The sequence below is a fragment of the Lepisosteus platostomus genome, chromosome 13 (assembly GCF_059453375.1).
Source record: "Lepisosteus platostomus isolate fLepPlt1 chromosome 13, fLepPlt1.hap1, whole genome shotgun sequence".
Classification (NCBI taxonomy): domain Eukaryota; kingdom Metazoa; phylum Chordata; class Actinopteri; order Semionotiformes; family Lepisosteidae; genus Lepisosteus; species Lepisosteus platostomus.
In genome coordinates, this window is record NC_142623.1 from 25,350,640 (window position 1) to 25,376,977 (window position 26,338).

Sequence of the window (26,338 nt, forward strand, 5' to 3'; positions counted from 1 at the left end):
AGAGGTCAGATTTTTCAACTATATGCATGTCAAAGGCCTGGGAATGATTAGAAAACCTTGTTCTAGGTGACTACTAGCTTGGATAAAAATCTGGGACTAATTGATCCATTAGAAAAAATTCTACATCATGTTTTGTGAAGACTCGACCTGGAATGAAATTAATAAATTAATAAAAAATCATTAAAATATAGAAAATAAGAATAATAACCATTGCAATTGCTATAAAAACCTTTAGACACTGCTAGAGAGCCTTTATCTGCTGTTATGCAATGAAAAAAAACCTCAGAGTTGCCTTTTGGTGTGGAAAAAAAGGAGCACTGATAAGAAACTGATAAAAAACTGATTGATTACCCCTTCTGAGTCAATGATTGACAGCTAAAAATGCAGCCTGAAGCTTCTAGAGTACATCTCACCCCCTAAGGGCTCTGAATGGCTGAAAATACAATGAATGACAGCGGTTTTTACCAATCAAATTGCCTTATTTCTGGGGGTCGTTCTTCAAACATTTACTACGTAATCAATAATGTTTACTAGTCTCTAGCTCTTGAGATAAACTAGTCTGGGTTATTTTGGATATATATCATGCTCCAGAATAAGGTAAAAACATGGGATATATATATATATATATTTGCTGGTTTTTGCTTTTGCGGTTTTGTTGGTAAAAATGTATGATATTGACATGCTGTGCTTGCCGGGTTGCCGCGTGTTTTTATTGGGATTCTGCTAGTTCATTAATTTATTGGTTTATTGCATAATAGTGTCATGTCTGTGGAAACAAACTTTATGGTTTTGTTGTGGTGATATTGGAGAATACGTGCATGTGAGAAAATTTGTGGAGTTGTTTATCTCGCGTTTATCTTAAAAATAAAAAGTGTCATCTGGGGAGACAGGAGTGCCCCTCGATGACCGCGATACGGACTAACAGGTCATCAATAATATTAAATTTAGCACTGTAATAAATTGTAATTTTCCCAGCATCTTGTAAAAATATATTTTCATTGTTCAAATATACATTAAATCTGACTATCAGAAAATAAGTTAAATCCAAAATTAAAGAAAAATTAGGGTAAAATATAATTCAAAATATTTTGTAAACACTGTTAACTGTTTATAAAAATAATATTTATTAACTAAGGAATAGGATGGCACAGTTGTTCGCATGCTTTTTGTATGTTTTTTTTCATAAATACAACAGTAGTACCAGATGTCTCAGTGGCTTTCAAAATTAAATTATACATACAAACCTGTGAACTAGAAAGATAACTAAAATATCCATCCATTTCTAATGGTGGCGAAGTGGAGTTTGCATGTTCTCTCTGGGTTTCATGGGTTCCATATGTGTGATATGATTTCCTCTCGCAGTCCAAAACATACTGGTAGGTTAATTGGCTTATTGGAAAACTGCCCTGGTGTGTGTTTGTGTCTGTTTGTCTGTCCTGCTATGGACTGGTGCTATGTCCAAGGTGTATTCTGCCTCGCATCCATTGCTTGCTTTGCTTAATTTGGCAAAGGCTCCAAATCCTCTGTTGTGGATAAAAAGATTAGGAAATGGATGGAAGTAAAGGCACTGTGTGGTTGGAACTACTGTATACACAGTATTAGAAACCCATTGTGAGATGGCAGCATCTCACTGAGGATAAATTATTTTATAGTGCTGGCTTAAGGAAACAGCCTTTCCACCTCTCTTGCACATCAGTATCCATACCTAGTTAGATATTTAAACAAATTCTAAATATAAACATCTTAAGATGGTAGCTCTGTGGATCAGCATCAGCTGTGTTTACCCATTACTTCAATTTAGGTGCATCCAACACATAGTTCAATGCTAGCAACTACACAAAATCTAAAATACAATCCTCATTTCAGTATCTATGTAAACATACAGTCTGTTAACTTCATAATGTTCCCCTGCAGTCTTTAACATCTCCTGTCATTTTGTCAAAAGTATGCCTAACTCTATTAGGAAGTGTTTTTGTTATCAGTGTATTCCTAAACTTTCCCCAAATTATCTTTTTAGCCTTACATCCTGCAGTAACTCAGCCAACATTTAAATCCTCAAAAACTGCTTGTGTTAATTTGTTTAAATCACAAATATCATATGTAAATATTGGCCATGAGTAGAATAAAGCGACACCTTTCGTCAAACTTTTGACAGGTACCACGCCCCCCTTTTCCAGCCAATGGCCGTCCGCGGTGTTTGGTTGTCCCGCCCCCTTGCCATCCAATGGCGTGTTGTTATTTGTGCATGTCCCGCCCCCTCAGGAGCCAATGGTGTGGGTCGGAACTCCTGCCTCCCCCCGGCCGGTCGGTCCGGCGCCTCAGGGTCCCAAAGCCCCAAGGCGGCGCATCGCTCGCTTTAGGTGTGTGCAAGTGTGTATTGGTTTGGAAGGGGACCATGTCTGCCACGGGGTTGAGTGCGCTCTATTATAACCCTAGGAAATTGGGTAGTTACAGCGGCGCAGGGAGTCTGTTGCGGGCCGCGAGATCCAGGGGTGTGAGCGGCGCCAGCCGCGGCCGGGTGGCCGAGTGGTTGTCCGGCCAGGCTGCTTATACGCTGCACAAGCCGGCGCGCGTACGTTTTAAGAGAAACAGGACGCTGGTGTCCGAAATGGACTGGCAGTGGCAGGCCGACTTGGTGGACATGAGAGAACACTGTGAGTTCAACGACGGTTTCTGTTACATCTTAATGTGTATAGACATGCTGTCTAAATACGCTTGGGCCGTGCCGCTGAAAACCAAGACTGGAGGGGCCGTGACAGGCGCCTTCCGAAATATACTGCAAGAGGGGCGTGCTCCTAAAAAGCTACAAACGGACGAGGGTAAAGAATTTCTTAACAGGACCTTCCAAAATTTTCTCAAACGTGAGAATATTGAACATTTCGTTACGGCCAGCGATGTGAAGGCTAGTGTGGTCGAGAGGTTTAACAGAACTATTAAAACAAAAATGTGGAGGTACCTGACACACAAAAACACCTTTCGTTATATCGACGTCCTTTCAGATCTTATTTACGCTTATAACCATAGTTACCACACGACTATTAAATGAACCCTGGCTTCTGTTACGTCCAACAACTCCCTTGAGGTGTGGAGAACGGTCTATGACGAGCACTTTAAGAGAAAACCGTCAAAGTTTTCATTTAATGTGGGTGATCGCGTGCGGGTGTCCAAAATAAAGGGAGTGTTTGAGAAGGGATATGAACAGACATTCACAGATGAAATTTTCATTGTCAAAGAGCGGACCGCGGCTCTGAGACCCTATTACAAACTGCAGGACTACGCAGGCGACGACATTAAGGGCTCCTTCTATGCCGAAGAGCTACAGAAGATAAACCCTGATGTTGAGAACGTCTACCGCATCCAAACGATTTCAGCAGCCAGGGGTCGTGGTAAAAACAAACAGCTTTTGGTAAAGTGGCGCGGCTGGAGCGATAAATTCAATAGTTGGGTAAAGGCTTCCGAGGTGCGAGACATATAGAGATGATGAAAAATGAACCCCAATGGTTTCTATGTGACGCTGGCCAGTAATTCATCCTCAAAGATGTTTCCAAAGAACACTAACACGTGCTTCACAGAGCATCTGGCAAAGGCGATTGACCTGGACGGGAGCTGGGAAGTGGGCCTGGTCGAGCTGCACTATCCGCATACACTAAACACTTTTGATGAAGACGAAGTTTTTCTGTTCGTCAGCGAGGAGCTCAAGACTATATGGAGCTGTACTTTAACGAGAGGGTACTACAGCAACATCGAGCAGCTCATGCATGAAATGAAACGGGCTGCGGAAAAATCCAAGTTAACGGCTGTAAGTCTTAAATACAACCCAATTAGCCGGTCGGTAAGGATTGTTAGTGATAAACGGTTTGTTATGCAGGTGCGTAACCGCCTGGCGAGGATGTTGGGTTTCAATTCGGGTGTCGCGGGTGTAAAATCACCGCACCCCGTCGATATGACTGGCGGATTTAACACCATGTATATATACACCGATATCATAGAACACCAGTTAATAGGCGACGTCTACGCACCGCTTTTGCGTTGTGTGCCCTTCAGAGGCGTGGATGGTGAATTCGTCACAGTATTGTACGACAAACCCCATTACGTGCCAGTGAGCATCAACCATTTTAACAACATCACTATTGAAATAAAGACGGATCAAAACGAACACGTGTCATTTGCATTTGGAAAGGTCATCGTCAAGCTGCATTTCAGACCTGTGAAAGCGACAAACATCTAAAAGGATGACGGTCATCAAGAGCTACGGGGATCCTTCTCTGTATACGCACTACTACAAACAACAGGCTGGTTATGGATTACCAGGATTTTCAGGGCTACCGGTTCAGTATGGCGCTGGTATCGGGGGTATTTTCAGAGCGCTATTTAGAAAAGCCGTGCCTTTTCTGAAACGCAGGTTTGAAATAGCTAAGCCGCACATGACATCGGCAGCTAAAAACATCGCCAAAGACGTGGTCGGCAACGTTACAAGCGCGGTCATGTCTAAGGTGGCTGCACATCAGCAGGAAGGTTCAGGTCTAGCATACATCCGCAGGGGTGTCAGGAGAAAAAGACAGACGTCATCATCACACCGTCGGGGGCCGCCGAAACCTGATAAAAGAACGGCTAAGCGCAGACAGGCAACTCATAGAAGCTTCAGGTCGACCAAGAAGGGCGTGACACACCGCAATCAACGAGACATATTTTAAACATGGCTTTTGTTCACGGCGGGTCTGCAGAATGCGCCAAGTCGGAGCTGGACATATTTCAATTAGCGCCTACCCAAACAAGCGTCGAGAAAAGCTTTTACATAGAAGTTCCACCCCTCACGGCACTAACGGAAAACGCACCTCTGGAGTTCTACGTCGCAGGCAACGGAGAAGATTATTTAGATTTAAACAACACCCTGCTCTATTTGACCTGTAAAATAACGGAAGCAGACGGTCGGGACATTGATGCGGCAGCCCGCGTGAGCCTGGTGAATTACCCCATCGCTGCCATCTTCAGCCAGGTTGACATCACCGTAGGAGACCGATTGATTAGCCAGAGCAACAACTGCTATCCTTACAGAGCCTTTATAGAGTCTGTCCTGAACTACAGTGAAAAGACGCTGAAGACGCAGTATTCAACAGGGCTCTTTTACAAAGACACAGCCGGGGAACACGAGTCCACAATTTTGGATGGTCCCAATCAGGGGTTCCGAAAAAGAGCATCATACACGACCCAAAGCTGAAAAATGGAGCTCCTGGGTCACATTCACGCCGACCTGTTTTTTCAGGACAAACTACTACTGAATGGTGTAGACCTTAAAATAAAACTCACGAGCAACAGAGATGCTTTCTGCTTAATGAACAACGCCGGAGAACACAAACTGAGCGTACTCTCTGCATCTTTGTTTGTGAAAAGAGTCAGAGTGTCACCCGGGGTCAGACTGGGACACGCCGAAGCACTCCTGACGGCCAACGCTAAATACCCCATAGACCGCGTACAGATGAAAGTCTTCAGCCTGCCTGCAGGGAGCCGTGTGTGTAACCAAGAAAACCTCTTTCTCGGACAGTTACCCGAAGTGGTCATTTTGGGGTTTGTGGACAACGTGGCATTCAGCGGCAGTTTTACCCAAAACCCCTTCAATTTTAAACGCTACAACGTTAACTTTCTGGCTCTCTACGCGGATGGTGAACAAATCCCCACTAAACCGCTTCAACCAGACTTCCAGAATGGACATTGCGTCCGTGAATATTTTAATCTGGTGGAAACAGCTGGGAAGTGTCTGAAAGACAAACCACTTGGTGGACCGCGAGGAGTACGCGCGCGGTTACACATTGTTCGCTTTCAACCTCAGCCCCGACGACGAGTGCACAGGACATTATTCACTTATCATACGGGTAATCTGAGAGCTGAAATACGCTTCGCGCTACCGCTACCCACTACAGTTAACATGGTTGTGTACGCGCTGTTCGACAACGTGATAGAGCTGGATATGAGACGTCAAGTCATTTACGACTTCAGCTAAAAAGCACTGGGAGACCACACAACCTGCATATAAAGATGAACACCAAACAGCTGGAAGACATTCTAACCCGAGACCGCTACACCCGAGACAGTTTTCTAGGCGTGTTCCCCAGTGATGCCCTACCACGCGAGGGACTGGCGCGGCGCACGTTGTGTTTAATAGTTAATACTCACCCACACGACCGCCCCGTTGAACACTAGCTGGCTATTTACTTACCCGACGACGAGGGCGCAGAATTTTTCGACTCCTACGGATTTTCACCCGAAGCCTTTTTCTTTCCCAAGAACATTATTGATTTCTTAAACAGAAATGCTAACTCCATATTTTACAACAACAGACAATTGCAGGATTCTTTTGCAGTGACCTGCGGTCTACATTGCGTCTTTTTCCTATACCATAGATGTAAAGGCTTATCTTTTAGAAACATTTTAGAACTTTATTCTACGAATGCAATCCAGAATGACTGCCTGGTGGAAATGTTTCTGAAAAACCGACGTCGTGTGAGACGGAGACCCCTGTACCCTTTCAAGCCCTTTGAAAATACGAATGTTCAATTATGCGGGTGTTTACGACAATTTAAAACATGTCATAAATGTTAATCGACCATCTAAAATAAAAATGAAATCGAACCATTTCGACGTCTGTGTGGTTATTATTTAAAAAGAACACAAAACATGAATTAAAATCAACACAATATTTTTATTATACATTCGCTGTTATACCGCTCAAGCTTTTTTTAATACATGTTACAGCCAAGCCATTTTTAACCATATTGCGCTCGCTTTTTAATATACATTTCAAGCCATTTAACACAAACACACATACCCAGAGAAAAAATGTTACAAAGACAACCATGTGGGTCTAGGTATTAATGATCGTCTCCTTTCAGCGGTTATCTTAGAGACCGGGTCGACCAGCGACAACTCTACCGGTTGTTTTAAAGTTTTGACCGACGCGGCACACCCCAGCGGGGCAGCCTTGAGTTTTTCAAGTAGCTCTCGGTTACCAGCATTGGCTAGCAAGGTGCCCGGCACGTTGATTTCTGCCATAGCCTCCATGAACACATCCCAACCTTTTGGCATCTTACCGACAGCAACTGCTTGCTGCTGCATGAGAGCCCTGACAAGATCAATCATGTGAGAGCCCTCAACGGGTACCCCCTTGTACACAAATTCCCCCTTTTCATTCCACGCTATTAATGGTTCATTGCGGGCCATGGTCTTTAACAATATCTCGGCATTTCTCCGGAAACGCTGAGACACGCTGTCCAAAATATACCCAAAGTCAGCGTCGCTCGATGATGGAGGTTGTGCTAACGTGGGTGATAGTTCGGTGGGTGCATTTTCCGGTAGTACAATGGTTAAAGTCCCCTTTTCGGAAGTCTCCTGGCGTACTAATGTCAAATACCGTTGTAACACCTGGCTGTACAATTTCACTTTTTCATATTCGGCCAGATGCGAGTTCTGAAGAATGTCACGCATTTCATCATCCAGCCGACGGGTTGTTATTTTTCTTACATCGCTTTCGAACCCAGACCGCTCTCGGAGTCGATCGAGCTGTTTCTGAGGTACCAGGTACATTTTTTCAGCGTGCTCCATTATCGACGTTGTAGAAGCCCCGTAATCAATGGTACTGCAATACTCAACAGGGTCCCGATAAAACCACCGGACTGGTTCACCAAGAGTCTCTTTCTTTTAAGAGAAAGACCCTTTCGACTCAAAGTCTTTATAAGCTTACGCTTTCTCTTCAGGGTCCCAAACTGCTTAGCAGATAACGGTATGTTCCCTTTCAAGGTATTCAAGGCGATTTCAGCTATGGCCTGTACAAGATCATTTGTAGCCCCGCAGAGAATAGCTTTCCGCTGCTTGGGAGGTGCTTTTACCAGAAAATTTAAGAGAGTCATGTTTCTCCGAACGCGTGAAGACATGACGACGCCCCGAACGTGTTTTTTCGACTGAGTCTGTGGTTGCGAGATCACCGACTTTTAGATTTTTTAAATACATAAGCCGTGGGTACATCTGGGGGGAAAAGACGTGTTCGCAAGCGATAGTCATCTGGGGTGTCGGCATTTAAATCCACCAACAAGTAACCGAAAGGTTTTTTAGTAGCGTCATCGAACGCTTCCAAAAAAAATTTGGCTTTACCGGGGTACATCTGACGGGACAGGGTTGTAATCTGTAGTTTATCTCTAGGGTTTTTAAACAGCAACATGTACTTTGTATTTAACGCGATGGTTCTACTTTTCCGGCCTTGACAAAACACATTTTGGACGATATACATGATGCTGAGGTTTCGGTGGTGTATGTATTTGGTAAAAGCTTTTTCTATCTCATTATTTTCACACGCAGACTCCATCAAATCATCGACTATAATCAAATTTACTCTACCCGGCGGCAGTAGCTGATCGTCGGAAAACGACGTCGGTAGTCCTTCTATAAACTGAATGTATGGACATTTCACAAGCAACTCAGCGTATAGAGGTTGCCAGCAGCTGTAACACCAGACTATGTTTTCGGGTTTACGAGTCATAACGGTATAACCATTCTCCAAGAGCTGTTTTATAAAATAACTTTTACCGCAATTCGAGGGTCCGGACAAAATGCATGAAAAAGGGTGTTTTAACCTGACATCCATCGTGTTAATATCCGTAGGGCAACGATGTCAAATTTTCTTGCAGCACCCGCTTGTCGTACACCACCTTCTGGGTTTTCTTTAAGGTCCGGGTCTCAATGCGCCAATCCTTTTTAACACGCACGATCATCGGCTGTTGAATAGAAATGTGTTTAAATCCCCAGCACTCTGCATAAGGGTAAACACCATAGTCAAAAAAGTCCCGCAGACTCTCAAAGTTAACTTTTTCACAATTGTTCACATTGAGCGTAATGCCTTTTACCTTTAAACAGGCTTTCCCTCCAGACAGTTTGTACCCGTACGACTTGGGTCCTGTTGACACAAACTCGGTGATGTGTTGTCCAGCAGCGATTTCTCTGGTCAGCTCACCCAAGTAGTCACACAGTTCCGGATTCCACTCACCCTCCCGGCTCACAAAGATAACGGAATCTGTGTCGTGGTAGAGACAGCGGCCTTGCAAAGCATTTAGCAGATTGTATAACTCCAAGGGGACATAGGCGGTTGTAAAGCTAGTGATGAAAATGTTCGTGTTTGAGTGGCCTGTATAGTGGTGTTTAGTGTGTTTCCACGTAACACAGGCTGTGTTTTCATCAATAAACTCGCAGGCTGACACCTCATGATATGGCGTAAATAAGTACCTGAACAATTCATCGGGGTTTCTCACAATGGTGGTCTGTGGTAAATTGTCTCTTTGCCCATACTTGCCCCACAAACTGTTCAAGGCAATTTTTGAAAGCTGTCTTTTGGCCGGATTCTTTTTAATGTTGCCGGGGTCCAGCCGGACACCCTCTTTTTCATAATATTCGCGGATATATCTTTGTTGTTTCACAACATCTGTACACCACTCTGGAAACCCTGAAGCTTCCTGTTTCCCTTTCAGATGCAGTTTGATGTAGTCGGTTAAAAGATCGTGTGAGGCCTTTTCGAAATGCCAAATTTCGTAAATTTTACACACTCTATACCCCAGATCTAAGGCCATCTGTAATTCGGGGGTGCACCAGACACCAGTCAAGGCGCGATCTTCATCACCATGCTCACAGGGGGTGGTCTGTTTTGTTTCAGCACACGTACGACACAGTGTGAAAAACAGTTTTTTGTCAATTTTGGTTGGAAGAACTGGAAAGTACAAACGTCTGGGTGGGTAAACTTTCACCTTCGCTAAACCGAAATATCGTTTTAAATCTCCAAAGTTGTTATATATTATTCGGGGGTGCCCCAGTGGGTATTTTTTAGTTTTGTTCACAAACGGATACAGACTGGTGAAATCAAAGTAATGATTTTTTTCACCGGGCTGCGCTGTGTAATGCAAACAAATCGCATTTGTTCTCCTCCCAAAAAGCGACTCGCGAGGTTGCAGAGGCTCTGGTAACTGCGCAGCTGTTAGAAATTTAGCCAAACCCCCATTTTTAACAAGCGTGTCTCTGAACTCGTGCTCCCACAAAACACGCACGTTAAAACCTCTCATTTTGAGAAAATTAAATTTCACCATCGCCTTTCTGTACAAACAGCCAAAAGTAGTGTTTGTCAGCGGATTAAAATCGTTCTCACAATAACAAACGCTACAACCGTGAAAAAAGCAACCGTTGAACTCAAAGGCTGTCGGCACGCCGTCAATTACAGCCTAACCATCCAGAAAATTTGGGCCAACCTTGAACTCACCGGCCGTGGTTAACGCGTGTTGGATTTTAACGCGCTCTGTGTGTTCGATGTACATAAGCCATTGAATGCTGGGTGTAGAAAATCGTTTTTGCTGGCGGTGGTAATTGTCATGGGGTAGCAACGCAATCGTCTCTTCCTGTAAAAACATAAGTCTGAACATGGCCATGCAGACACTAGCGATGGTCACAAACTGAAAGGGGTCGATGCAGACAACGCAGGCGGCCCCTGACTCAGTCACGCGTGTCTGTCTGGTCATATTCATGACCTCGTCCCGAAACCTGATACAGCCTTCTCTTAGAATTGCCACATCCAACTGGCAGTAACCTTTCAACTCTCTCTGTAAGTTAAACACACTTCCCCTGCATTCTTCATACCAAACCAAAAACTTGGCTTTCTCGCTCGGCAGCATGTAGTTAACGCCGTTAAGTTCTGGCGGCGGCATCGGTCCGACATAATTTTGGTTTTCTGAAGTGTTCATCAAGTGTGGAAAATGACCCTTACACCCGGGGAACCCCATGGCAGCCGGCAGTTTGCTTAATTTCATAGGCAGAAAGTTTAAAGAATGGATAAATCTGATGTTCAGAGCTTTTACGGTCATACACATTATCTTGCCACCCTGATTAATTAGTTCAACGTCCATCTTTTCAGCTAACAACTGTCTGATCAGTAGGTAATTGTCATATCCCTTGCCATTGTGCGATATGAACATATGGTTTTTGAAACGTCTATCGATAAATTTACACACAAAATCCTTTAGACAAGTTTCACCATAAAATTCCCAGCTTCGTTTATTGTTAATATGAAGGGCATGGACGTAATTTGGTATGTGTGTCCCCGTTTCTTGCATGCATTCAAAGTCGAAAAAAATGTACTTGTTTGAAATTTTGGGGTTTTCCAAAGGCGGTATGTAGCACAAATGTGTGTCTGGGGTGTCGATCATGTTGTTACAACGCAAGCACAGTTTCTCTTTACATTTGTGACTTGCGAGGTTATAAACCCCACATTTCTCACAAAAGACCCTGCGCTCACACTTACACACACCTGTTGCCACATTCCGCAAGTGTCTCGCCAAACACTGAGAGCTACGACAAAAGACCTTACAGGCCGGGCAATTCTGAATTTCTGCATCAATTTCACAACACTGGGGATCTAAACAGGTTTTACAAGCTTTAACACAGGCGTGTGCGTTCTTGTGGCTATACGCCGCATGGCAGTTAGTGCAAAAATACGCCGCCCCCACAAAAGCTTTAATATTTAAAACCCCATAAAAATGCTCTTCATGCAGTAGAACAAAAAGTATTTTAGAATTTGGTGGTGTGGGCCCCATTGTAAAATATTTCCAATCACCCTGGTCGTGGTACAAAATTTTAATGACCACCTTTAAATGTTTTTCAAAAGCGGTAATGTCTGACAAACTAATTTTCCGATTCTCTGGAAAACCCAACTCTTTGTGCATTCGTTTAGCGCCCTGTAACATTTCCCCATCGGTACAACCCTCATTCAACAAACCGTACACACACCCGGCGAAACACAGATTACCGCCCGTGTAATGTAAGTCGATAAGGTGCGCTTTTTTCTGAGCAATTACCCGGCTGTACAGAACGGATTTAAATCTTCGGCGGGCACCCCCCTGCATATTCCTAACTATCGTCACCACTAAGCGGAGGCTGTTATCGGTGAGAACCTCTGTGTGGCTCTGTAAGAGGTCCGAGATGTGGCTAAAAAAATCGGCAGCATTTAATTCTCCGGGGTGTCTCCTGCGTGAGAACAAGGGTTTGTTAAAACCACCCGCAGTCAAACGCAGCTGAACAAAATCATTCACCCCGATGTTTGGAGAAAGTTCATCCAATATTCTCTGGACTGCACCATGCACAGCGTCTATAGCCTGTACATACGAGGTTATTCTGTCGAGATTAACAAAACGAAATTCTTCATGGTGCTCTGTTGCTCTAAAATTATTATAAGACCTGTTATAACTACGTATACGCTCCAGGAAAACTAAGGGGTCTCTATTCGCCCCTGCACCGCCACCAACCTGATTCAGATCGTTCAGTACAACCGGTTCTCGGTTACCGACATCCTGTTCTGCTACAACAACCTCGGGCCTTAAGTTATTTTCTACCACGGCATTCTCATTGCGTGGTTCGGGCGGCCCTTGGGAAATCTGATGCCTATCTCTGAATCTTTGACGACACAACAAACATGCTTTTGCCAGTTTAATTCTTTTATTTATGTACAAACGCTTGCTGTTGGCAAGCGCTTGGTCTTTTAAACACTTTTTAGACTGCATGTTTAGTCATTTATCACCGGGGATTTGCACCAATGAAGCATGAAATATCATCATCATGGTCTGAAATCCTGAGCTTAGAGCGGCATCTTCTGTAGAAATTATATCTAAGAGGTTAGCGGTGAGAACCTGGATCTGTTTTGGAAACAAGGTCTGTACACCGGCTAAAACCGCTCTTAGACGCTCTAAAGCTCGTTTTTTGGACATCTCATTAGTAATCGCCGTTGATAGTGACTGTGTTATACCGCGCACTGAATCTAGCACATCATCCAACACCAAGTCTTTAGGCGCGTTATGATTTCTCTCCGCAGGCTTGACACGTCTGGCTTTGGTCAGCGTCTTAACAGCCATCTCCGATGCAGTCACCACCTTAGGGTCCGACGTTTCCGCCACATTTCTTTCGCCGCTCGTCGATACAGCGGCTGTGTGAAAAATAAAAGACTTTTTATTACCACGCCAATGCTCCACATCTCAAATCAGAAAACTACGCGGTGATAAAAATAAAAGACTTTTCAACACAACAATCAATGAAATCTAAACTGTCAAAATCAGAAAACTACGATAACTATGATAAAAACGCCACACATGTGGCGCATCCTTACACACAGGGCTGCGGGTGAATGGAACAAGTTACCCGGACATGTTGTTACACCGGTTTCCTTTACGGCTGTGGTGGCGCTAACACTTTTTTAACACTCCCAAACAGAAAACTACGCGAAGTAGGATCTTTCAGCGAATTAACATCCTAACAAAAGAAGTAACGTTTGCCGTAAGTGGATCATAACACATCTTGACCACGCTTAAATTATATTAACCTTTGCTTGTTGATTTCAGACGTTTTGAGCTCGTTGACCCAGTTAACGTGTTGGCGTGTCGCAGTTTATTTTTTGAAGGTCCGGGGTCTGCACGGAGTGGGAAAATACCATTAGTGAAAGAACTCAACACCGCAAATTACCAAAAAACGGTAGGGGGTTTTATTATAGACACGTTTAAATGGCCATGCTAAAAGAATGTTTTATATAATACCGACCTCTTCTCTCAGGCGATCTGATAATATGCCCCGCACCCTCTGGTATGGCGTGAACATCTGCATGTGTCTCCACAAGGTTTTGCGGTGGGATTGTAAACCCCAAACGAGGTTTTTTAAATGTGTAGCGACTTGTCCCTTCGCCCGCGTCTGTGGAATAGACACATACGAGTTTTGGTGTGGAGTATATACCCCGGTGTCTTTAAGACTCACATGGTCGTAAAGCGTTATTCAAAACATTGTCGTAAATACTCACCAGTGTTGGGCTGTGCGGTAACTGGCCTTTTTACAGCTGTGGTTTTCGGGGCTAATGGAAATGAATGGATACACACAGTCACGACCACATTATGGAGCAACTCCCTGGTAATTCCATTATAATAATTCAATATTGTCTAGTATACAAATATTATACAACGTTTTTTAACTATAGCAAACATGAGACATGCACCGTGACGTTGTAATTGTCTCACAAAAAGCCGGATATACATACCGCTGAAATTCGTGGAGTCCTGGCCTTCGTCTACCAAGTCGAGCAGTGTTAAGTCTGTAAATAGAATATCTTCAGACTGTTGAAATTGATTGGCGTGATCCATTCTGACGAGTTAGGCGATAACGTGAGACTGTAAGAAATGGAATGCAGCCAAAACTTCGCCTGTTAAACCGCTGGTACTTATACACAAACCGATAAACTCTTCTAAGAAACCCCCCACATAAAACCATTAATCTTCGGTATCGTTGGGTGTGCACGTACTGGGCTGTAGAAATTAAGAAACATTTTAGAAAACGTTTTAGTCCGTTATAATGTTAAAATCTATATTATTTTAAGACATACAACGGTGTCTAAATTTCATAGCTGTTAAACGTGGTGAAAATGTGTCGCGGTGTCTGTGTTTGATTCACCAACAGACCGCTAATAATATTATCAAACAAAATGTTTTTTATTAACGCTATAAGAAAATGTATCTGTTCTTTATAGGCATGTGTTCACAAACCAAGCTTGACGTTTTGAGGTTTTATTTTTTAATAATGTTAAGAACATTTTTGCGTGAAATACATGGTGTGCTTGTAAATTAGAAAACTTTACATGAATTCAAAATGTTTGTAAACTTTTCCCTGGGGGTTTCTCCCACCACTCTGCATTCCAGAGCCTTTAAGTAACCCCTACACACCGACCGTCTCCAACAACATCACAAATTATCTCTACTGGGAAACAATTTTAGAACATTAGGACCAATCCGTTAAAGTATGAAAAACAACACCCCATCATTTGTTGTCTGTTAATACCTTAAAGACTTTTACGCTTGCGCTGTGTGGAAATTTATCTCAAACTTTCGAAAAAGCTGTCGCGAATGTGATATTAAAAATAAAATGTGTCTTATTACGTTATTTTAACAACTTTAAGACCAACCCCGCGTGTTTAAAATTTATTTTCTGGGGAAACACATCATTTGTGTTTGCGTTACGTGTTAATACTTTAAAACTTATAAACTGATAAGTAAATAAAGACCGTTATAATGTTAAAATCTATATTATTTTAAGACATACAACGGTGTCTAAATTTCATAGCTGTTAAACGTGGTGAAAATGTGTCGCGGTGTCTGTGTTTGATTCACCAACAGACCGCTAAGAATATTATCAAACAAAATGTTTTTTATTAACGCTATAAGTAAATGTATCTGTTCTTTATAGGGACGTGTTCACAAACCAAGCTTGACGTTTTGAGGTTTTATTTTTTAATAATGTTAAGAACATTTTTGCGTGTGTAGCGGTGAGGCTTATTAATAAGGCAGAATTAAGTGTTTCTGAGCTTTCCCAAATTAGGCCTAATTTCTCTGTTCATCTCTGTGGTGCAGCCACAGAGAAAGAATTCATGCAAGCTGATTTAAGATGTTTTCTTGTGATAAGAAACCAGCTCCCAAAGGGGGATGCACTTAGCTAAGCCTGGCTATCATAATCAATGGTCATCCATTGGCGCCTATCTGTCTAGGGAGTGGACATCTGGATTGCATTCCTAAGTGTCAGGAGTAAGTGACTCATATCTCACCTTGATCAACCAATCAGGGACTGGTAGGGCCGAGTAACCCACGTGGGACTCTGATGCCCATGGAACTTTCAGCCAATCAATGAGCTGAAGTTCCTCCAGGTAAAAACAGGCAACACAGAGATTCAACAAGATTCAGTAAGATTCTGGAGAGGATTCTGTGGACTGTTCTAAAGGGAATTCAAAGGAGAATTCCAGGGCAGGACGGCCCAGGAGCAGAAGGCTCCCAAGGGCAGGACATCCTCGCAGCGCGCCTCCTGACCATCCTGAGACTCAGCCCGGACAACCACGGAACGGCCAGTGTGTCTGAGTGCCAGAACTTTCCTTTGTTCTAAGAGTCTAGAGTGGAGGTTGCCAGAGAGTAACCAGCAGCAGGCCTCGTGAACAGGTCAGAACTGTGGACAGCTGAATCGCTATTCAGAACTAGCTCTTCATCAGGAACGAACCGGTCCTCTTCCTGACTTGCTGGGACCCACAGTCATCTTTTCTCCTGTGCACAAACTTAACTAGCAGGCCAGTGAGCATCAGCAGCACACCGTCGCAAGCCGCACAGCACAGCCTGGCACCGAGCCAGAGAGCGCGGATTGGACAGCAACAGCCTGCAACTGTTTCTTTGTGCCCGCAGGAGATCTGAATCCCCAGAGATTGGATGAGTATTCAACTTCAATACATTACAGCTCGAGAATTCAATTGTTATCCCAACCAGTTGATATCAATTTAATTCCTAAGGGTTATGTACTTGTTCGAGTATCTAATGTAGAAGTTATAACCAAGTTCATTTACGAAACGGTCTAAATGAATGATATACGGAACGTATGTCCTCTTGATATGTGTAACTCTTTGTAACTGACTGAATATATACCTTTTGTATTCTGATAACCCTCTCGATAAGATCTGTTAGGTTTAATGCATATTCTATGTATTAATAAATGTATCCTCGTGTATTAGTACCTGTGTGTGCGCGTTGTTTGAGTTATGTCGCATGGTTGGATTCTAAAGCCATCAAAAGAATCAACTTTGTGATTTACTGCTACAATTAATAATTGTCTCAGTAAATGCCCAAACCCTACAGAACTGGTGCCTTCAGAGAGCCAGTTTTCTTACATATTTGGCGTCCCTGAACGGCTATGAATCACTACATTATTCGGCGTCCCTGGGTGGGCGTGGCAAGACTGAAATGAGTCAACCAAGCGGAATAATTCATATAAAACGCCGCGGGTTTCATACATGACAATACAGTGTGCTGAAAGCCGAAAGGAAAAAAAGTTCCCCTTGCTCTTTAAGCAGTGCTTGATTGTTTTGTGATCTTTTGCAATCTACCGGGTTGATTGCATACTTGATCTTGTGGTTTTCTGTGGTAAAACTGTGATTTCGTACTTAAAAGTAATACTCTTTAAGTTTAACGATGGTTGCTAAAAGGTCTGAATTCGAGTCGCTATTAAGCACTCTCTCTAGCAGCGACAGGTCTGACCACGATCTCTTCCATATCTCCGTCAGCGGAGAAGCTAGAAGGATAAATCTCCATTCTCTGAGAGAGCTAGCGAAGGACATAGAGAGATTTGACCCGGCAGTGTCAGAGAATAATATCAATAGTTATATTCAGGACCTCAGGTATAACCTGCAGTACCTGCCAAACGCCACAGAACAGGAGAAAGTGTTTCTGGTCAGGAAAACTACCAGCAGAGCTGTACATGAGTGGATGGCTAGGCAGATGAAAGAAGTCTGTAATGACTTTGAGCAGCTATGTCAAGCACTTATCGAAGAATACAGTGCGTTTATTGACCCGACTGCCGCGATAGCCGCCGCTCTTAACATTAAGCACGAGAGAGCAGAGTCCCCTCGCGAATATTACGAGAGACTTAGACGAACTTATTTTGCAGGGCGAAATGATGAGGGTTGCGAAGAGAACACACATTTCAAGGGTTTATTCATTGCGAATCTCCACCCATCAGTCAGAAATATGATCTTAATGCATACAGATGCACACACCATGAAAATGACTGATATTAAGAGATTCGTGCAGAAAGCCTGGGAGTATGATGTCCAAAGTCGCTCTGAGAAAAAAGCTGTTAAAGCGACTGTGTTCGCCGTCAGAGCCGGCAGGGTTAACTCCCTCCTGCTCGAAGGAGCACAGGTTCCTGAGCTGGCTAAGCCCCGTTCCAAAGCACTCACACAGGACCGCACCCAGCGTCCTAAGTGCCATGAGAACACGGGGGGAGGGAAAGGGCTAGATAAAGCTGAACAAAAGGATTCAGTAGCCACCCGCCTGGCCAGGCTTGAACAAGCTTTATTAAGACAGGGACAACCGCTCCCCAAGGCTGCCGGAAACGTGAATGAGCTGATACTCTCCACTGGAGGAGGCGGAGACCCGCCCCCTCTCCCTCCCTCAGTCTATCTGATTGAGCGGAAGAGTTCCTGCCTGGATAAGGTCAGCCACTCCCAAGCGAGTGCTGACTCCACCCCTGAAGTCACAGAGCAGGCAGTAAAACAGAGAGGAAAAGCAGGAAGCTTTTACCTCAAGGCTGCCATGGGAGATGTCTTACCCAGTGAGACACTGATTGACACTGAGGTTGAAAGGTGTTTGATGTCACACGGCAAGCTCAAACGGGTAGAAAAAGAAAAGGGCATGCGACTCAGAGAGGAACCTTTGGTGGATCACCAGAAAGGCAAAGTGTGGAAACAGGTCAAGGCTCCTAAGTCTTCTGTACAGAAGGAAAGGGGGGCCAAGAGGCAGACTGTGCTCACACAGTGCCCACCGAACACAGAAGCCCATGCGGAGATTCCTTCTGTTCCCTCTGGACAAGAAATAAAAATATTTTCTTGTTCCCCGAATATACAGGGAAGTCGTGTCCCGGCCGAGGTCTCAACAGCCTCCCTGCCACAGGAGCGGTGCTCCAAGCAGCCGCCTGATCCACCAGGTAAAGCACACACCTTTTACATCCCTAAAGAGGAGCAGATCTCCCCACCTGGCGATGAAAAGGAGCTTTCCCTGTGCACCCTGGCACCCAAGAGGGGTCAGGACCACCACCCCGCAGTGGTGGAAAGGATCCAGATGGCAGGAGAGCAGGTTGGTGATGTAGCCCCCACCCTTAGCCCTGAGAGGTCCTCTATTAGTGAGGATCTGCTTGAGCAGCTGTCACAGGGCCACCGCCAGGTGCCCCTGGTGCAACATTCACAGGTTAGACAGGAGGTCCAGCTGGACGCTGAGACTACTGCGCTGTGGACACACCTGATCCCAGATGCTGATTCCCTCTGCTTTGACCCAGGGAACCTGCAGTCAGGTAACATTATTTCTCACGACTACCAGGTAGTGAGTGAGACTGACCTGATTGTTCCTGCCTCAACGGCAGGGTTTCCAACACACTCAGTCCCCCAGAAGGGACAGGGAATGAAAGCCGAGCCGGTTTTCTTACAGCCACCAGCTCAGTCTGTCAGTCTGAGTCTGACCAACAGTGGTTCAGCCAGACTGGAGCTGGATGGTCAAGTCACCCGCCTGCCAGTGCAGGACATCGCAAAGAGAGGTGTCAGAATCCCCGCCTGCACTGACATGGGCCTGGTGAGTGATAGTAAGTTCAAAGACAGTGAACTAGCTATCCCAGTGCTGGGGCAGCTCCCTGAACCCCTAGCGAGGGAAGGGGGGAGCGAGCAGGTGTCCTACACCTACCCCCAGCAAACGATTGGAAACATGCCGATAGAGGGATTCCTCAATCAGGAAGTGTGCAGGGTGGACCTGAACAGTGAGAATAGGATAACAATCCCAGATCACTCAGGTGCTCCAGATGACCACTCAGCCGAGGGTCAGGCATGCTCCACCACTGCACCACCCCCTGCAGGGTTCCTAGAGCACAGGCATGAACAAATCGAAAAAGCAAATGCCCTGGAAAAGGAGGAGCAGCATCAGCAGCTGCGTCAGATCTCCCCAGATTTCCAGGATGTTGGTGCCCAAGATGCCACATGGCATACTGAGAAAGACACCATGTACACGCTGCACCAGCTTAGAAAGGCAACAGTCACTCAGAAGGAGATGACTGGGATCAGCCACCCGAAAAGACTTTTGGGAGGACTGATTGCTGCCGCCACTGTTGCACGTTTGCTTTTTCTGGTAGGTTTGTGTGCTACTGGCACTCTCACCCTGACTGCCCCAAGAAGGCAGGTGTCAGAGAGGCCAGAGGGTAGTGACAGACTGTATCGACAGCAGCAAAAGTTGGAAAGCTTAGGGAAAACCCTACAGGCAACTTCCTATGCAACAGGGTTAAACCTTATTCCCCAAACAGTGGACATGATTGTTGGTGTTATACAGTGGGTTTATGCTTGTGTGCAACAGGCCAGAATGTTGACACAAGACCTGTTAAGGGAGTTTAGTGCCACTGTGGCCAGTCTAGCCATGGCACAATTCCCAACCCACTTGATTCCACTCTTCTCAGTAGAGGAGTATGTGACATTAACCCCATCGCTCATAGCTCACCCAGAAGGCAATCCAAGATTGAATTCAGTTCCAAGTCTTGAGATGGGTATGGCTACCAAAGCTATCCATTGGCTGTGTCTAAACGATTCACCAATGAAGGGTGTAAAGCTACTAACGAGCAGAGGGAGGTTAATGGACCCCATGAAGAGCAGGTGGGAAGTAAATGGCTGGTCAGCACACCACATTTAACTGACACTATGACTTGTGACGGGCATGATACAGCTACCGCAATGCAGCTACCTAATCAAACAGTTTTCCTGTAAGTTCCCGAGGAGGCCATAGTACAGCATGGTAACTTAACACTGTACGGTCTGGAACCAGACGATATAAGACCAAACTTGAGGTCTTGGATGCCTTCAGGTGCCACACTATTGAATTGGATAGAAATCCAAGAAACAGTAAGCCCTGAAGAGGTACAGGTAGTTAGTTTGCTTTAATGGAACAAACCTCCAAACCACCCTAGCAGATACCCAACACAGGTGTTGTGGTTTATCGGAGGGCTGGGAACAGGAACCGTTGTTATTGTAACACTACTGCCGGGTAGTTGGATCATGACTGACAGTGTACTCTGAATGCTGTACTCTCGCATCAAGATGTACTCTGGGTAGCATGAATGAGTCAAAGGTACTGTAGCATGTCAAAAGAAAGGAAGTGACTTCTCCCCAAATATCTACTACAGAGGTATCAGATATTGACAGTGAACTTCCTGATGTGTAATTCCTAGACTTAGATAATGTCTCCTACCGTGTTTATACATACTCCAGATGTTATTCATCCTGTTTGTATCCAATGCTGGTTCCGGTATGAATTCTCGAGGAGTAATGCAGACATTTAAGATTAATGTTCTAATGGCAAGGGACATCACTTAACTCTGTTTTGTTTTGAAGGCAACAATGCCTCGGGACCTCGTGGCCTTCAAAAAGGGGGGATATGTAGCGGTGAGGCTTATTAATAAGGCAGAATTAAGTGTTTCTGAGCTTTCCCAAATTAGGCCTAATTTCTCTGTTCATCTCTGTGGTGCAGCCACAGAGAAAGAATTCATGCAAGCTGATTTAAGATGTTTTCTTGTGATAAGAAACCAGCTCCCAAAGGGGGATGCACTTAGCTAAGCCTGGCTATCATGATCAATGGTCATCCATTGGCGCCTATCTGTCTAGGGAGTGCGAGTTGGACATCTGGATTGCATTCCTAAGTGTCAGGAGTAAGTGACTCATATCTCACCTTGATCAACCAATCAGGGACTGGTAAGGCCGAGTAACCCACGTGGGACTCTGATGCCCATGGAACTTTCAGCCAATCAATGAGCTGAAGTTCCTCCAGGTAAAAACAGGCAACACAGAGATTCAACAAGATTCAGTAAGATTCTGGAGAGGATTCTGTGGACTGTTCTAAAGGGAATTCAAAGGAGAATTCCAGGGCAGGACGGCCCAGGAGCAGAAGGCTCCCAAGGGCAGGACATCCTCGCAGCGCGCCTCCTGACCATCCTGAGACTCAGCCCGGACAACCACGGAACGGCCAGTGTGTCTGAGTGCCAGAACTTTCCTTTGTTCTAAGAGTCTAGAGTGGAGGTTGCCAGAGAGTAACCAGCAGCAGGCCTCGTGAACAGGTCAGAACTGTGGACAGCTGAATCGCTATTCAGAACTAGCTCTTCATCAGGAACGAACCGGTCCTCTTCCTGACTTGCTGGGACCCACAGTCATCTTTTCTCCTGTGCACAAACTTAACTAGCAGGCCAGTGAGCATCAGCAGCACACTGTCGCAAGCCGCACAGCACAGCCTGGCACCGAGCCAGAGAGCGCGGATTGGACAGCAACAGCCTGCAACTGTTTCTTTGTGCCCGCAGGAGATCTGAATCCCCAGAGATTGGATGAGTATTCAACTTCAATGCATTACAGCTCGAGAATTCAATTGTTATCCCAACCAGTTGATATCAATTTAATTCCTAAGGGTTATGTACTTGTTTCGAGTATCTAATGTAGAAGTTATAACCAAGTTAATTTATGAAACGGTCTAAATGAATGATATACGGAACGTATGTCCTCTTGATATGTGTAACTCTTTGTAACTGACTGAATATATACCTTTTGTATTCTGATAACCCTCTCGATAAGATCTGTTAGGTTTAATGCATATTCTATGTATTAATAAATGTATCCTCGTGTATTAGTACCTGTGTGTGCGCGTTGTTTGAGTTATGTCGCATGGTTGGATTCTAAAGCCATCAAAAGAATCAACTTTGTGATTTACTGCTACAATTAATAATTGTCTCAGTAAATGCCCAAACCCTACAGAACTGGTGCCTTTCAGAGAGCCAGTTTTCTTACATATTTGGCGTCCCTGAACGGCTATGAATCACTACACGTGAAATACATGGTGTGCTTGTAAATTAGAAAACTTAAAATTTATTTTCTGGGGAAACACAACATTTGTGTTTGCGTTGCGTGTTAATACTTTAAAACTTATAAACAGATGTGTGAATACTTTTCGCGCTCGATAAATCGGGGGGGGGGGGGGGTCATCACAACCAATTGAAAAATGTCTTGTGTTATGTAGGCGTGTTACACCATTGGCGCATATTCTTAAACGCTCCGGCCTGACAGGGTCGCAGTGCGTGCTTGGAGCTGTCAGACACCGCAGAGGTGCTGAGATGGCTTCTTTGTGTGAAGAAACAACGGGGTCCGCTACTCTACAAAGTGAAGAGGTAGGCGGCTAAAATATTTTTCTGATCGTGCTTGTATCGGTGCTTAGCGTATGTCATTTTAATACTTGGTCTTCTTTTTAGCAAAACCCGACCCCACCCTCTACACCCTGTGACAGCGGCGGGGGTGTGAGTTCAGCTGGGGTACCAGATGTTGAAGAACTGCCGGGTGCTAGCGATGATGCCACGCTACAAATGGTAAATATTAACGAAAAACCTTAGCTCACAAGCGCGTTAAATGCTCGATATTTTAGGTACAAAGCATGTCTATTTTGTTCAGCCTTCCTTTTCTTTTTCCTTTAATAGAATAAAGAGGATGTGGACGGGTCAATCTTCAGCCTACCGGCACATGTGAATGTCTCGTGTCTATGCTTTTGTGTTCCCCCAAATGTTAATAAAGCTGATGCCTATGTCCCTAATGAGCCCGATGTTATGCCCCAGATTGTGAAAGCAGTAGTTTATTGCATTTTCAAACACTGTTTAAAGGGGGTCCTGGTTGATGACTGCCCGGCCTGTCTGATTGACCATCCCGGGCAGCGGGGTCACACATGCCTGTCTGGCGGCTACACAGATGGGTCTGAAGACGTGACGTTTGCCGCTTTAGAAATTTATAAGTCTCTCAGTTTAGCCCGAATTTTATCGGCTGTTCTGTACACCGCCCGGTGCCTGGGTTCGTACACCATTACAAATGACACTGAGCGGCGCATAAAACAGTTGCTAAAAAATATAATTGAGGACAGCTCCCCATACGAGCATGTACACACCACACTTGAACAGCTGGATGGAAAATTAGTAGACGTGACTTTTGATGAGTTGCAAAAGAATCACTATTCTTATTTTTACAGACGCAAAAAAAAAGATCTATGTAAAATGTGAATAATTAATAATAATAATAATAATTATAATAATTGCTTACACTTATATAGCGCTTTTCTGGACACTCCACTCAAAGCGCTTTACAGGTAATGGGGACTCCCCTCCACCACCACCAATGTGCAGCATCCACCTGGATGATGCGACAGCAGCCATAGTGCGCCAAAACGCTCACCACATATCAGCTATAAGTGGGGAGGAGAGCAGAGTAATGTAGCCAATTCATAGAGGGGGATTATTAGGAGCCCATGATTAGTAAGGGCCAATTGGAAATTTGGCCAGGATGCCGGGGTTACACCCCTACTCTTTTCGAGAAACGCCCTGGGATTTTTAATGACCACAGAGAGTCAGGACCTCGGTTTTACGTCTCATCCGAAGGACGGCGTCTGTTTACAGTATAGTGTCCCCGTCACTATACTGGGGCATTAGGACCCACATGGACTGCAGGGTGAGCGCCCCCTGCTGATCCCACTAACACCTCTTCCAGCAGTAACCTTAGTTTTTCCCAGGAGGTCTCCCATCCAGGTACTTACCAGGCTCACACCTGCTTAGCTTCAGTGGGTTGCCAGTTGTGAGTTGCAGGGTGATATGGCTGCTGGCAGAATGGTGATTGATCTAATAGGCAGAATGGTGATTGATCTGATGATTGCCCACTAGCTGCAATGTTATGAGAGCTTGCAACAGCACTCATCCAAATACTCTCAGATGATGGAGGTTATCATAGTGCAATGATGACGACCAACCGGTCCATTGGTGCAGTGACCCAGAACGGCTGAAGGGGGTATTCGGCACTGCTCCAAATGCCCTTTCTATGCAATACAGGTGTCACAGTGGTGCAGGTGTCTGGTACATCAGCTCACGTGCAAACCCTAATGAAGGTGCCAGAGCATTTTAGTGACTCTGCAGTGACCTTCTCCACAAGGGCCATGATAAACTTCCAGAAGCCAGAGTCTTAAGACAGCAGGCAAACCTATTTACCAGAGCCCTTCTCCTGATGCAGGGTACACCATGTGCCTCATCAGTATGGCTTGGTCCAATCTTAGGGACCTTAGAGCCTTGAGTTAAAGAGGTGTCCTGTCAATTCTTCCCATGTGGGCCATCTTCCGTCTGCCATCAGAAAAGGAAGCCTGGGGGGTTCGACAGTGTGTATTCCAAAATACAGCGTGTTTTGCACAGAACCTGTGGTAACACCATCCCGCTGATTACGCAGGCACATTTTTTTTTGCCTGCGTAAGACGGTGGTGGTTACGTGTAGCGAACTAATTTTCCGCACCAACATTTAATTGTTGAATGCAAACAGGAGCCAGTAACGCATGTGTGCTGTGTTGTTTCACTGTTTGAAAACCCCCTGTTGAAATAAAGCGGTTCACATTTCACATACTTGCAAACTGGAGTCTGTAACTTGTGTAAAAAGTGCTGTTGCGCTGTTTCGGTGTTTGAAAACCCACTGTTGAAATAAAGCGGTTCACATTTCACGTGGTGTTTGTCCTGCGAATTCTTTCCGTGAGACTTTACGCAGTCAGTGTGTGTGTGTGCTTGCACCCCTGCTGCTTTGGAGACATGGCTTGTGCAGCATATAAGCAGCCTGGCCGGACAACCACTCGGCCACCCGGCCGCGGCTGGCGCCGCTCACACCCCGGGATCTCGCGGCCCGCAACAGACTCCCCGCGCCGCCGTAACTACCCGATTTCCTAGGGTTATAATAGAGCGCACTCAACCCCGCGGCAGACATGGTCCCCTTCCAAACCAATACACACTTGCACACACCTAAAGCGAGGGATGCGCCGCTTTGGGACCCTGAGGCGCCGGACCGACCGGCCAGGGGGAGGCGGGAGTTCCGACCCACACCATTGGCTCCTGAGGGGGCGGGACATGCACAAATAACAACACGCCATTGGATGGCAAGGGGGCGGGACAACCAAACACCGCGGATGACCATTGGCTGGAAAAGGGGGGCGTGGTACCTGTCAAAAGTTTGACGAAAGGTGTTGCTTTATACTACTGCCATGTACTGTAGTACTCTGCATTGTGTAATAATAGTTTATTTTAAAGGGGAACTAGAGAAACTAGGAACTAGATAAATCAATAAAGGCTTTTCTTCTAGAATTAATAAATGCACATCCTGTTCACTGGCGTAATTAAATCCACACTGAGCAATCTCCAATATGTTCAGAACTTGAGAGCCAGAATCCTGATCAGACTGCATTATGCCTGTCTTCAAGTCCTCACACTGGCTTCCTATGAGGTTTCCAGTCAACTTCAAAATTCTCATTCAGTACCTATCTGGCTTATTATTTGTCTATTCCCCACCTTGCAACCTTCGTCCATCTGACAGGTCTAGATGTCCTCAAGAACATCTACATTCTGTGGGTGACAGGGTCTTCTCTAGCTGCACCCCAGAGCTCTGGATTTGTTTCCATAGTGATACCAGAGTCACCTACCCTGAGTGCATTTAAATCTAACCTCAGAACCTTTCTTTTCAGAAGACTTATTTAGTGTCTGTATCTGCTTCATTTTCTAATTTCGGGAGCTCTTCTAACTGCTTGTCTTTCTTATATGTATTTACTTTGCAATATGTGGTCCTTATAACTGTTTTTACAGCTACTGTATTGCTTTAAGATGCTACTTTTAAAGGTGCTATATAAATATCTACAAATAT

General features: G+C 44.9%; 2 protein-coding genes across 2 annotated transcripts in view; one reads left to right on the forward strand and one right to left on the reverse strand.

Annotated features, from left to right (window-relative positions):
* Nucleotides 1-12,584: 12,584 nt before the first annotated feature.
* The window catches only part of LOC148650239 (uncharacterized), a 34,598-nt gene continuing 20,844 nt past the window's right edge, over nucleotides 12,585-26,338 (reverse strand). The window contains exons 3-7 of the mRNA XM_088603833.1: nucleotides 14,093-14,222; nucleotides 13,859-13,909; nucleotides 13,606-13,752; nucleotides 13,391-13,477; nucleotides 12,585-12,997 (exon numbers count right to left, since the gene is read on the reverse strand). Coding sequence (XP_088459959.1) covers nucleotides 12,585-12,997; nucleotides 13,391-13,477; nucleotides 13,606-13,752; nucleotides 13,859-13,909; nucleotides 14,093-14,195 — 801 coding nt within the window. The 5' untranslated portion in view covers nucleotides 14,196-14,222. The remainder of the gene's footprint in view (nucleotides 12,998-13,390; nucleotides 13,478-13,605; nucleotides 13,753-13,858; nucleotides 13,910-14,092; nucleotides 14,223-26,338) is intronic.
* LOC148650240 (uncharacterized) lies at nucleotides 12,996-23,682 on the forward strand. The gene is made up of 4 exons (XM_088604926.1): nucleotides 12,996-13,344; nucleotides 22,662-22,809; nucleotides 22,891-23,004; nucleotides 23,113-23,682. Exons 2-4 carry the CDS (start codon nucleotides 22,756-22,758, stop codon nucleotides 23,680-23,682), a joined length of 738 nt encoding a protein of 245 aa, XP_088461052.1. The 5' UTR covers nucleotides 12,996-13,344; nucleotides 22,662-22,755.